The sequence below is a fragment of the Labrus bergylta genome, chromosome 1 (genome assembly GCF_963930695.1).
Source record: "Labrus bergylta chromosome 1, fLabBer1.1, whole genome shotgun sequence".
Taxonomy (NCBI): domain Eukaryota; kingdom Metazoa; phylum Chordata; class Actinopteri; order Labriformes; family Labridae; genus Labrus; species Labrus bergylta.
Window position 1 is genome coordinate 15,834,367 of NC_089195.1, and position 10,496 is coordinate 15,844,862.

General features: G+C 40.7%; 1 protein-coding gene across 1 annotated transcript; it reads right to left on the reverse strand.

Moving 5' to 3' along the window:
- Positions 1-467: 467 nt before the first annotated feature.
- On the reverse strand, positions 468-9,789 carry LOC110004655 (centrosomal protein of 44 kDa-like). Its single transcript, XM_065959505.1, has 9 exons — positions 9,573-9,789; positions 8,811-9,034; positions 7,407-7,481; positions 7,107-7,265; positions 5,765-5,896; positions 5,581-5,679; positions 3,538-3,603; positions 1,577-1,614; positions 468-1,336 (listed from the first exon to the last, which is right to left on the reverse strand). The coding sequence occupies exons 1-9, from the start codon at positions 9,787-9,789 to the stop codon at positions 1,276-1,278; spliced, it is 1,071 nt and encodes a 356-aa protein (XP_065815577.1). The 3' UTR covers positions 468-1,275.
- Between the last annotated feature and the right edge of the window lie 707 nt (positions 9,790-10,496).

Consider the following 10,496-nt stretch of genomic DNA (forward strand, 5'->3'; position numbering starts at 1 on the left):
TGACACCAAGATTTACTTTTTAAGTGGCTTGGGAGACATATTGGTGCTGCCATCTTGGAACCGCCATCTTGATGAAGTGGCTCCCCCCAAAAAATTGAAAGCTATTGTGATGGAGACTATGTGGAAAAAATGTGGTGCTTTTGTCCAGCGTGTCCCCATTCTTCCCAAATCTGGTCCTAAGCCGCCTGATTAAAGATATCAGTACACTTGTATTAGACATGCACTGTAAATACTAATGGAATAAGCCTGACTGATGTCACCCATCTGTTCCTGCAGGGGGTTCTGGAGACTCATCAGCAGCAGCCACCATGCTGTAAAATCCTGTCTCAACCTCACTTTCAGTCAACCTAACGACAGGCTGAGATATAATAAATAACATGAAAGGAAAGCCTCTGATCACGGAACAATGTATGCAATTTTGCCATGGAAAATTACCATAAGGAATATAAGAGAGGAAATGTTTAGGCTTCTTAAGCAGATCTGACTTTTATTTTGTATTTGATATACTTTATAAATTCAGATTTGATACTTTATTATTGAGAGACATGCTTCTCACACACATGGACATGCATTAACAGAGAGATGATACACACTGAGCGCACTAGAGCAGTTGGTGGTTCGGTGCCCTGGTACCTACCTACCAGACCAACTTCTTTATTAATTATCCACACCTGGACTTGAAGCGGCGCCCCTCCGGTTCCCAACCCAAGTCCCTATGGACTGAGCTACTGCCGCCTACATAACTCAGAGATTAAGTAAGTTAGAAGACCTCCTTTAAAAAAACATCAAGGTGGGGTTTTAAAAGCACCTGCGAGGTGAGGGTCACAATTCAATATGTGCCAATGTTTGCTCACTCATTTTATAGACTGAGAAATAGGACCATGTGTAGGTACAAATGCCACTGAAGAGGTGTCCATGGAGCTGGGACTGACTTAAATCAGATTGCTCAACCTGTCGCAGATGATTGTCAAGTAATATCCTCTCAGTTTAAAAGCATCACAAAGACTTGTGCGCTGGATGGCCTAGTGGTTATGTCACATGCCCTCGTCGCAGTGGCTGTTTGTTCAAATCCGTACCTTGGCCCATTGCTGCATGTCATCCCCCCACTCTCTTCTCCCAACATTTTCCTGTCTTCCTGTCACAGCAAAAACAATATTTGTTCTTTAGAAGTTAGAATCACGTTTGTCCAGTTTATTACCAAGTTTATAATCATAAAACACCAAAAACAGGCGGATGGATACATTTACAATGGATACAATGATTATTTATATTAGATTATTTGCAGTCTGTTGTAGAGGATTCAGAGTTCTTCAGCAGGCTGGAGGTGCTCTTCATCCTACACACACACACACACACACACACACACACACACACACACACACACACACACACACACACACACACACACACACACACCTTGTGTCAGAAACTATATGGACAACTTTATAAACCTGTTTTTTTGTGATATCATGATTTATTTATTTTTGTATTATTGATTTTCTCCTCATCCAGAGGCTCTCCCTGAGGTTTTGTAGAAAAGAAAAGACTAAGTATGTAGAAATTAAAAGGAACGTACATGTTTGTTATCCTCTCCAGCCTCTCTTTCAGATCCTCCTGGATATTAACAGACAACAAAAGAAAGGAGGTTAAAACATTAAACTCCCAAACTTAGCATTTTCAATGTGGACTATAGAAAGTTTCACCGCGGTTAAATAAAAAGCCTCAAAGTGTTATACACGCAAAGATAACACGTTTCCTTTCTTAACAATTGGTTACATAAATCAGACACATTTATCTGTTAGTCCAATAGTCAAACACAGCGTTATGTGTTACAGAAAAAAAACACAAGCTCAAGTTTGTTTCATGATGAATCATGATAATAACATTTGTATAATCTGTTTGAAGAAGATGTAGCCGTTATCAGCAGCCACGTAACCTTCATAATTATACATTTAGATGTGTTATAAAGCATACTCTTTGATATTAGCTATAGAAGGTGTTATTTAAAGACACCAATTTCTTTTCCTACTTTATTAATATGTCTTATTAAGAATGCTGACTGTAGAACATGTTTTTGTTCACCTACAGGCTGGGATTAATTGAGGATGTTCCCAGGTGGTGTGATTTTCATCTCAACATGAATCTGATAGAAATGTTTGTCTAAATATATGACGTGAACCTACATCAACGTGGATCTGATAGAAATAATATCGAAATGAATGTATGGTGACGTATATATGTTTGGATTCTTATTCTTAATCTTATTGAGTAAACTCGGTTTAGTTTGAACAATTGTCCTCCGGTCAGAATGGGAGTCACCCGTGGGCGGCACCCCTCTTTGCCTGCAGACCCCCCTCCTCTCAGCCAGCAGATAAGAGTTCACACTGAGCTCAGATCTTTGGGTTCTTTTTAGTTTTGGTTTCTTGAAGTTTAGAGCTTCAGCGCTTGCTTGCTTCTCTTCGGACTTCGGTCCGAATCACTTCTTTTAAGTTTGTGCCGTAGAGACGAGTCTCTGCCGAACTTTCTTTTTCACGCACAATTTTTGGAACATCAATTCTTTCTGGCTCAAGCAAGGTTTTTGAACTTTCTTCTCCAAAGTCTTTGCTCTTCAATTTTGAAGCCAATTCCTTAATTTGGATTCATCAAGATGGCCATCCGGTTAATCTGAATTGGAAATCGACGTATCAAAAGACTCTTTCATATTTTTCCTGTTGGATCCTCTTGGAGCTTCTGAGACGACAGCTGAACCGACGTACAATCTCCATCCCAGCTGCACACTCCGACCAAGGTGTCAAGGCATCTAATCTGGCCCGTGGACCTCTCTGGGCCTGAAAAGAACCGCTTGCCAGAGACTGAAGCGTGGGACCAGCCGGCGGAGTTCAATTGAACACATCTCACAGTAAGACTGCTGGTGGCAAGGGGTGTTGGAAGATTGAGTCTTGAGTTGTGTCTATTCAGAGCCCTCCTTTAAATCCAAATAGAATCCCAAAATTCCTTTATCAACTTTTTCTTTTTGACCATTTTCTGATTAAGTCATTCAAACAATACCGTGTCTTATCTCATTACTAAATATATAATGTCACCATACATTATAATTGCATTATCCTGATCATAATAATCATATTCTTTATGTTTCATCTATACATTATTGTTTACCCCTTTTTATATTAAATTTTACACATAAAATTCAGGACTTTGTGTGTTTTCTGGTTTAACATTTCCAGAACTTACTTCTTTCAAGATATGAAACTGACTGATTAATTAATTAACTTATACCATTAAAGTTAATTTCTTCCTTTAACAGGAAGTGGTGCCCCTTCTTAAATCCGGGTTAAATAAAGATATAACATCATAATCATTTAATTACGCTACAAAGAAGACAAAATCAGAAGCTTGAACAAATACTGAATGACATTTGATAATTTAGTAAGCATGACTAATCTGACATAGCAAACTTACTGCCAAATTTGCATGTTGTTGATCGGACAGGATGTCATGAAATGATTGGACAGTCGGAGAGCAGAGTGTTCAGCTCACCTTTGAGGCAACAGACATGTTGGAGAAGGCGGAGGACGAGGACGCACACGGCGGTGGGACACTGAGCTGAGAGAGACAGGACAGAAACAGAGATCAGTCTGAGAAATGGATCAGTGCTAGAATAAGCTTCACTACATTTGTAACATTTGACGTTTCTACATATAATCTGAGTTTACAGCTGGGTATGTGTGATGAAGAAGCTCCTCCATGTTTCTCTGTTCCTCACTAACATGTACTTTTCATTAAACTGGGTTTGTCCCATTCAGGGCAGAAATGGCGTTTTGTTATTAGCTCGATGTGACGTCTCTTTCTAACAAACAGGAGGTGAGCTGAATGTACTGTGGGTGGTGCTGCAGTGGGCCAGAGGGGATTTAGAGTTTTCATTTTCACTTTTGATTTCTCCCTCTGAAAACAGAATACTAATGACAAATTCTCAAAAATAGAAACAAGAAGGTCAGGACATCTTTTCAGACAAACCTAGAGGGAATCTTCTGGAGACTATTTAATCAGGGTAAAGGAAAGGGTTGACTTATAATTCTGCATTGACTCTACGTTGTAGTGGCCTATGCTGTCATGAACACTACATACTTGTGTGTTGGTGTGTCTGCATAGTTCTGCAATACTTCACCTACAAACGCCAGCTACCGGTTCCACCACATTGTCTGCTTGCAGGACACTGTGTATCGTCTCATGATGAACTTTGAATGCTCACACATCTCACACCCACACACATATTATTATTATTATTATTAGTGTGGATTATGCAACAAATAGATACTTTTATTAACGTATGGTGATGAAAATGTCAAACCCTGTAGGAGAGTGTTGGAATAATTTTCCAGGACAACATGTGATTTTCCAGGGCATTTGACTTTTTCTCTGATTTTCCAGTACTGGAAAATTAGTCAACTGTTTTCCAGGTTTTCCAGGACGGGTGGGAACCCTTCCCTTAGTTTTGTGTTTCATGCAGACACTTTCTTTGAGACAAACGGGGGGAAAGGTGTGTAATCACCTCCCTCTTCTCTGCTCAGAGTATAAATATCACCATCTTGGTGCATCTTGTGCTGGTTGGGTTAAAGAGGTTTTTGTATTGTCTTTTTTTCTGTTTGGATTCCTTTTGCTTTGTTCTTTTTATGCATTTGCTGTACATCAAAGCACTTTGTAAACGTGTGTTTTTTAGAGGTGCTATAGATATTAAGTTATTATTATTATTAGAAGAACATAGAGAAGGTTTTTCTTCTCTCTCCCCTCTTAGCTTGCAAGAGGAATGAACTTCCAAACCTTCCCAGGAAACAATGAGGCTTTACCCGTATCAGTCAATTATCTCTGAGGTGGAACTTCTTTTCAATTGCCACACCTTTACCAGAAACAAGAAAGGTTTCCTCATTCTTGGGAAATTATTTTAAGTGTAGGAATGTACACAGGGAGGGTTGTATTTGTTTGGGGTTGTTGGGTTTAAATATTAAGAACTCTACAGAATCACCCCGCCTCCGATTGTCAAACATTTGACCACTATTGTTTAATTGTAATAACAATAATTGCTGTGTGTCCAGAAAGCAGCATGTCTTGTTTTTAATGGTATGATTTGATTTGATTTGTTCATGTTAAGTAGCAGAATATGAATCATGGAGACTAATCAGGCATTTTATTAATCACCCTTCATGTTGTCGAAGCACAGAGTGTTTTAGTATTTAATCTGGAGAAAGTGTGTAGGAATTGTTTACATGTTTGTATCTGTGTGGCTCGTGTAGCCATCTCACCTTTAATGATTATATTTCTGTACGTTTGGTCTTTTTTCAAAGCAGGTTACCAACTATGCGTGTGTAAAAAAGCTTACTTCGTTTATATATTTTCTAAATGCCCTGATTGTGTAGTTTAACTTCTGCAACAACTGAATGGTTTTTCTTCATCTGAGGTAGAAACTGTTGCTCTCGCTCAGATTTGAATCTTAAAAGTTTGTAATCAGAACATACCTGAACATGTTCCCATGATTAGGTTTGTATACAGTCAGTATAAGTAAAGAGATACATGAAGGTGAGGTACCTGTGTGTCTCTAAGTTCTGATTGAGTTTCCAGAAGAACGACTCTGCTCATCAGGTTCTCCCAGCTCTCTCTGGAGATGATCACCACGCCACCTTCACTCTGTGAGAAACATTTCATAAAGAAGATTTCCTCTGCTGTCTGACTGATGAGGGAAATAACTGATGATAAAGAGTGAGTGCTGAACCTTATCTGTGTGTCTCCGTCTCTCCAGGTCTTCCAGGCGTCTCTCCAGGACTCTGATCCGGTCCAGTCCAGGCTGCAGACTCTGTAGCTGGGCCTCCAGAGCTGAGAGTCGTCCCTCTAGCTCTGAGTGAGACTGAGACACAGACCAGACTGATTTTACATCCAGAAGAGTAGTATGTAAATAAAAACAGAATGTGATGATATGCAAAACAGTAATGCCCCATATTTCACTGAAAATAGCTCAAAGACAACATTACAAATGTTGAAATGAAATATTTCACTGTTTTGGGAAAACGATATGCTCATTTTTAATGTGATGCCAGATCCATCCATCCATCCATTATCTATATCGCTTTTCCCTTTAATGGTCGCAGGGGGGCTGGAGCCAATCCCAGTTGTCATTGGGGCGAGAGCAGGGAAATACCGAGGCTTTTTAGGTAGGGTAGAGTCACTTCTATCTGAACCATTTTGCTTGCCCGCTTTCATTGCTGCAACACCTGTTGGTTTGTTGTTTGCCTGGCAATCTGAGGGGCGCCCAAAACCGTTGTGTCGGGGTTCCTTAAAACCGCCTTCCTTCTCTGGTCCAAACAAATCCAGAGCATTCAGGACCAGAATCTAAAGTTAGGAGGAGGACATACTGGCTGCTGCATTGTTGTCAGAGAAGCCAGCACTTCAACACAGCATGTTTACTTAATGTCTGATCATATAGTAAGATCACTTTATCATTTCATTCAGTTGATATTTAATATATTGCTCCTTAAAATATGGTTGGCTACCAGTCAAAGATGATCATCTCCTCCATGTTAATTTTTTAACCAAGAGGAACTAAACATCTTGTTTTATTGAAATCTTTTTGGATCCAAATATTTTAAGGTAATTCAATTTAATAACTAGAGATGGGCAGATGATACAAAAGCTCTAAAATCTTTCTTTCCACCCATTCTGTCTGGTTTTGTGTAAAATAGAGAAAATAAAAAATGTTTCATGACGTCTGGAGCTTTTAAAAATCACTGCTTTCCAAAAAGCTTCATTCATTTTCACAATTTAGAAAGTTTAACAGCTAAGAAATCAGAGACACACCGATCCACTTTTTTGGGGGGATTTCACTTATATTTGACTTTGTTGTGTTATTTCTGTGCTGTCGTTTTGGAACAATCTGGCTCTAGAATTCTCTTTACAATAATGAAAGTGAAACGTTTTCTTAATTTATTAAAGTGCAGTGTGGTGCTGAGAACTGCTATACCTTTAACAGCCACCAGATGTCGCTGTGTTTGCAGAGATTGAGGTAATGAATAAGGCCTTCATCAGGCCCGTCACTGTATTTGCCTGATAGAGAGACTCACCTGAAGGCGGTCGCCCTCCTGCTCATCTTCCTCCTCCTCTTCCTCCTCATCTGCCTCCTCCTCTGTGATCATGTTTCCAGGAGAACTGGAGGAGAACCTTTCTGCATGAAAGATGGATTGATATTCTGTGTGATTCACTACGAGTGGCTGATCAGGCGCCTGAAAAACAAACACAAAGGCATTAAATTGAAGAAAATGAACTTAGCTCACTGATTAAGAAGTCTAATACACGACCTGTCTGACTCTTCTCACCTGATTAAAGCACTGATTTAAGAAAGCAACCTTCTACACTCCACTTACGATTAGTGTGGGCTGAACTTCTCCTCTGCCATCCGGCCTGCCCTCCTTGTTCTGGGCCGGACATCTGACTCTGGGCTACAAAAAAACAAGAAAACACACATGTTGAAAGGTTGGATCATGAAGGGGTAATGTCAAAGTGCCAGGTGGACAGAGAGGGGAGAAGGGAGGATAAAAACATAATGGATGGAGGGACGGATAAAGACACAATGAATACAGGATGAGGAGGCAGGTAGTGATAACGGAGAGATGAGCTGGTGATGAGGATGGAGCGAAACTGTTTTGTTTTTTTAACAGAAATGAAGTTAAGAAAAAGTAATTTACTTGTGACAGCAGCTAAATAAACACGTGCGATACCAGTCATCCTTGTACAGTTGTCTTTCAGAATATTGGTGATGTTTTGTCTGTATGTGTTTTTACCCTATGTATTTTATTTTGCTTGTCTTTTAAATGTTTTCTAATGGACTCCTGAGGCTGGCAATAGAGATGGTGATGATGATGATGATGATGAAACAGTGTGAAGGTTCAACTCGCAGTTGATCCCCTCAACAACAACACTTTAAGGCCCCCTTAAAGCTCCACCTAGCGTTTTATCGTACCAGAAAAGCGCTGGTTGTGCACTCGGGGGGCATTAGCACGAAGCATTTGTGCGCTGAGAAGAAAAGCGCTGTACATCTGTCCATGGCAACAGTCAGCTGACAACGGCAGCTGATTGACTGACACTGCTCTGTTACTTTTTACTGTATGTTTTTTATTTCAGATTGTTTATTTCTCGATCAAACACAAAGAGGATGTGGGTACAAGACATGATCCGTAGGCGGTAAAACTACGGGGGGTATTATATATTTGGTAAAAGAGTGCCGGTGACGTCAACAGCGCCTTTCTGAAAAGTTGAGGGATTCTCAACTTGAGCGCTCGGTGTCACCTCACGAAAAAGGAGAAGGGCGCTGTGCCTTTTCTCCAGGCGGCTGCTTTCTGCTGCGCACGCTGTCTGCTCATTGAAAACAACGCTAGGTGGACACGGGGCCTGACAAAAGTTAGTTACATAATAAACAAAGTAAATATTTACTGCCATATATGTTATTGCACATTTAAAAATGATGTGTAGAATACAAATATGACCCTTTTCTACATGACAGATACATTCCAGAAAAAATATCACTAAAATAATGGGTGCAATATTTAAATTTATACGTGGATTTCCTCTTTTCATTTTCTTAAATCCATTAATTTTGAACATTAAGTTCTATTATTATGTTTAAAGTACAATAGCAAAAATACAAACATGCAAAGAAAGCAGATGTGATTCTTTGATCTCGGACTGTTCTTTCATACAGAAACAAGAAGTCCTCTGATGGTAGAGATCAAATAACAACTTTAATGAAGAAGAAGTGACATTATTCAAACCTTCTTCAGCTGGTTGTGTTTCTGCTGCACAAAGTTAATGACGTCACACACCACAGAGATTTTCCTCTGAGAGAAACCCCACTGCAGGAACTGCTGCTTGGTCAGGACGGGCTTATAGTGGAAGATATCTCTCAGCACCCACACACACACACACACACAAACCGCCTTGGGGCGGTTTGCAGCAGAGGCAGAAGAAGTCGGGATGAGGGTCAGCAACTCCAAGTCTGAGGCAATGGTTGTATGTCTGAAAAACATTGGATTGCTCCCACCGCGTGGGGAGTGAGCACCTGCCTCAGCTCAAGGAGTTGAAGTATCCTGGGGTCTTGTTCTCGAGGAAAGGAAAAAAGGATTGTGATACTGACAGTCAGATAGGGACAGCGTCAGCAGTATTGTGCCAGACCGTCGTTATGAAGAGGGAGCTGAGTCGAAAGGCAAAGCTTTCAATTTACCGGTTGATCTACATTTCAATCCTTACCTATAGTCATGAGCTATGGGTAGTGATGAAAGAATAAAATAGTGAATAAAAGTGGCTGAAATAAGTTTCCTCCAGAGGAGGGCTGGGCTCAGCCTTAGAGGTAGGGTGAGGAGCTCAGATATCCGGAAGGAGCACAGAGAAGAGCTGCAGCTCCTTCGCATTGGAAGGGGCCAGTAAAGGTTGTTTTTCTTTTCATTGAACAATTCACAGAACCCAGGATATTCATAATCTGGGACAGCCTCATTCGCCGTGGGGAGAAGAGGGCAAGGGAGACCATCGGGACCAACCTTGGTCTGGATGCCCGGGTCCAGTGGGTTGGCTGGGGGTGGCATGGTCTGGAGGAACTTTCTCCCCTTCTTTCACCAGTGTCTTCAAGGAAGAGCTGTTCCAGATGTCCTGCTCATTCACTGCGGCGGGAATGACCTTGGCCGAGTGAAAGGTATCATGCTCGTCGCACGATCTCCATCGGCAGTTCCCCCAGATGAGGATCATCTTCTCGGCCATCATCTAGAGGAGCCGGTGGAGATCTTGCAGCCCGAAGAAAATGAACGAAGCCCGTCTCTTTGTGAACAGTGTGATGGCTTCCATTATTTCATCTGTTGATAGATGCATTGTGCATCATCCTCAGATAAAGTTTAGGGATCTTGGCCTTTTTTTGAGAAATGTTATATTTTTAAATAATATCACCCTTTGTTTGAAAGACCAAATCCAGTAGGATGGTGCTGGATGTGGTTTTTCAAACAAAATCTTTGCAGGGAAAAAAAAAAACAAGATTTACCTTTACTTTAAGAGTTTGATGTTCAATCATTCTATTGTTTAAATATTTATCTACACAAGTTTGTGTTCTTTTTAGCAAACAAGGGTAGTCATCACACTGTTCAGGTCTGTCACAGCTCTTCCTCCCACTCTCTCTTTTCTCTCCCCTTTCTTTTACCCCCCCCCCCCCAAACTCTGCTGTACCCCAGCCATTCCACCTGATGGTATCCCTTACTTTTTTCTCCCCACGGCGAACCCCTTTGGACTGTGGAAGGAAGCCCTCACAGAAACAAAAATAGTTATTACTTAGTTTATTATTATACTTACTGCTATACTTGTACCTCAAACCTATTCTAGTTCTATCATGCAGCTCAAGGGGTTCTGGTTGTATTACCAGTATTACTCCAGGTACGGCTGATCCTGATTCAGTACTTAATTGGCAAGTTGCACTATGA

Coding starts and splice junctions, on each gene's coding strand:
- LOC110004655 (XM_065959505.1), bottom strand. CDS start 9,789: ATGGCCGAGAAGATGATCCTCATCTGGGGGAACTGCCGATGGAGATCG. Junction 7,482..8,810: donor AACACAACCAGCTGAAGAAG/GTTTGAATAATG, acceptor GTTTTTTTGTAG/CCCAGAGTCAGATGTCCGGC. Junction 1,337..1,576: donor CTGGAGAGGATAACAAACAT/GTACGTTCCTTT, acceptor GTGTGTGTGTAG/GATGAAGAGCACCTCCAGCC.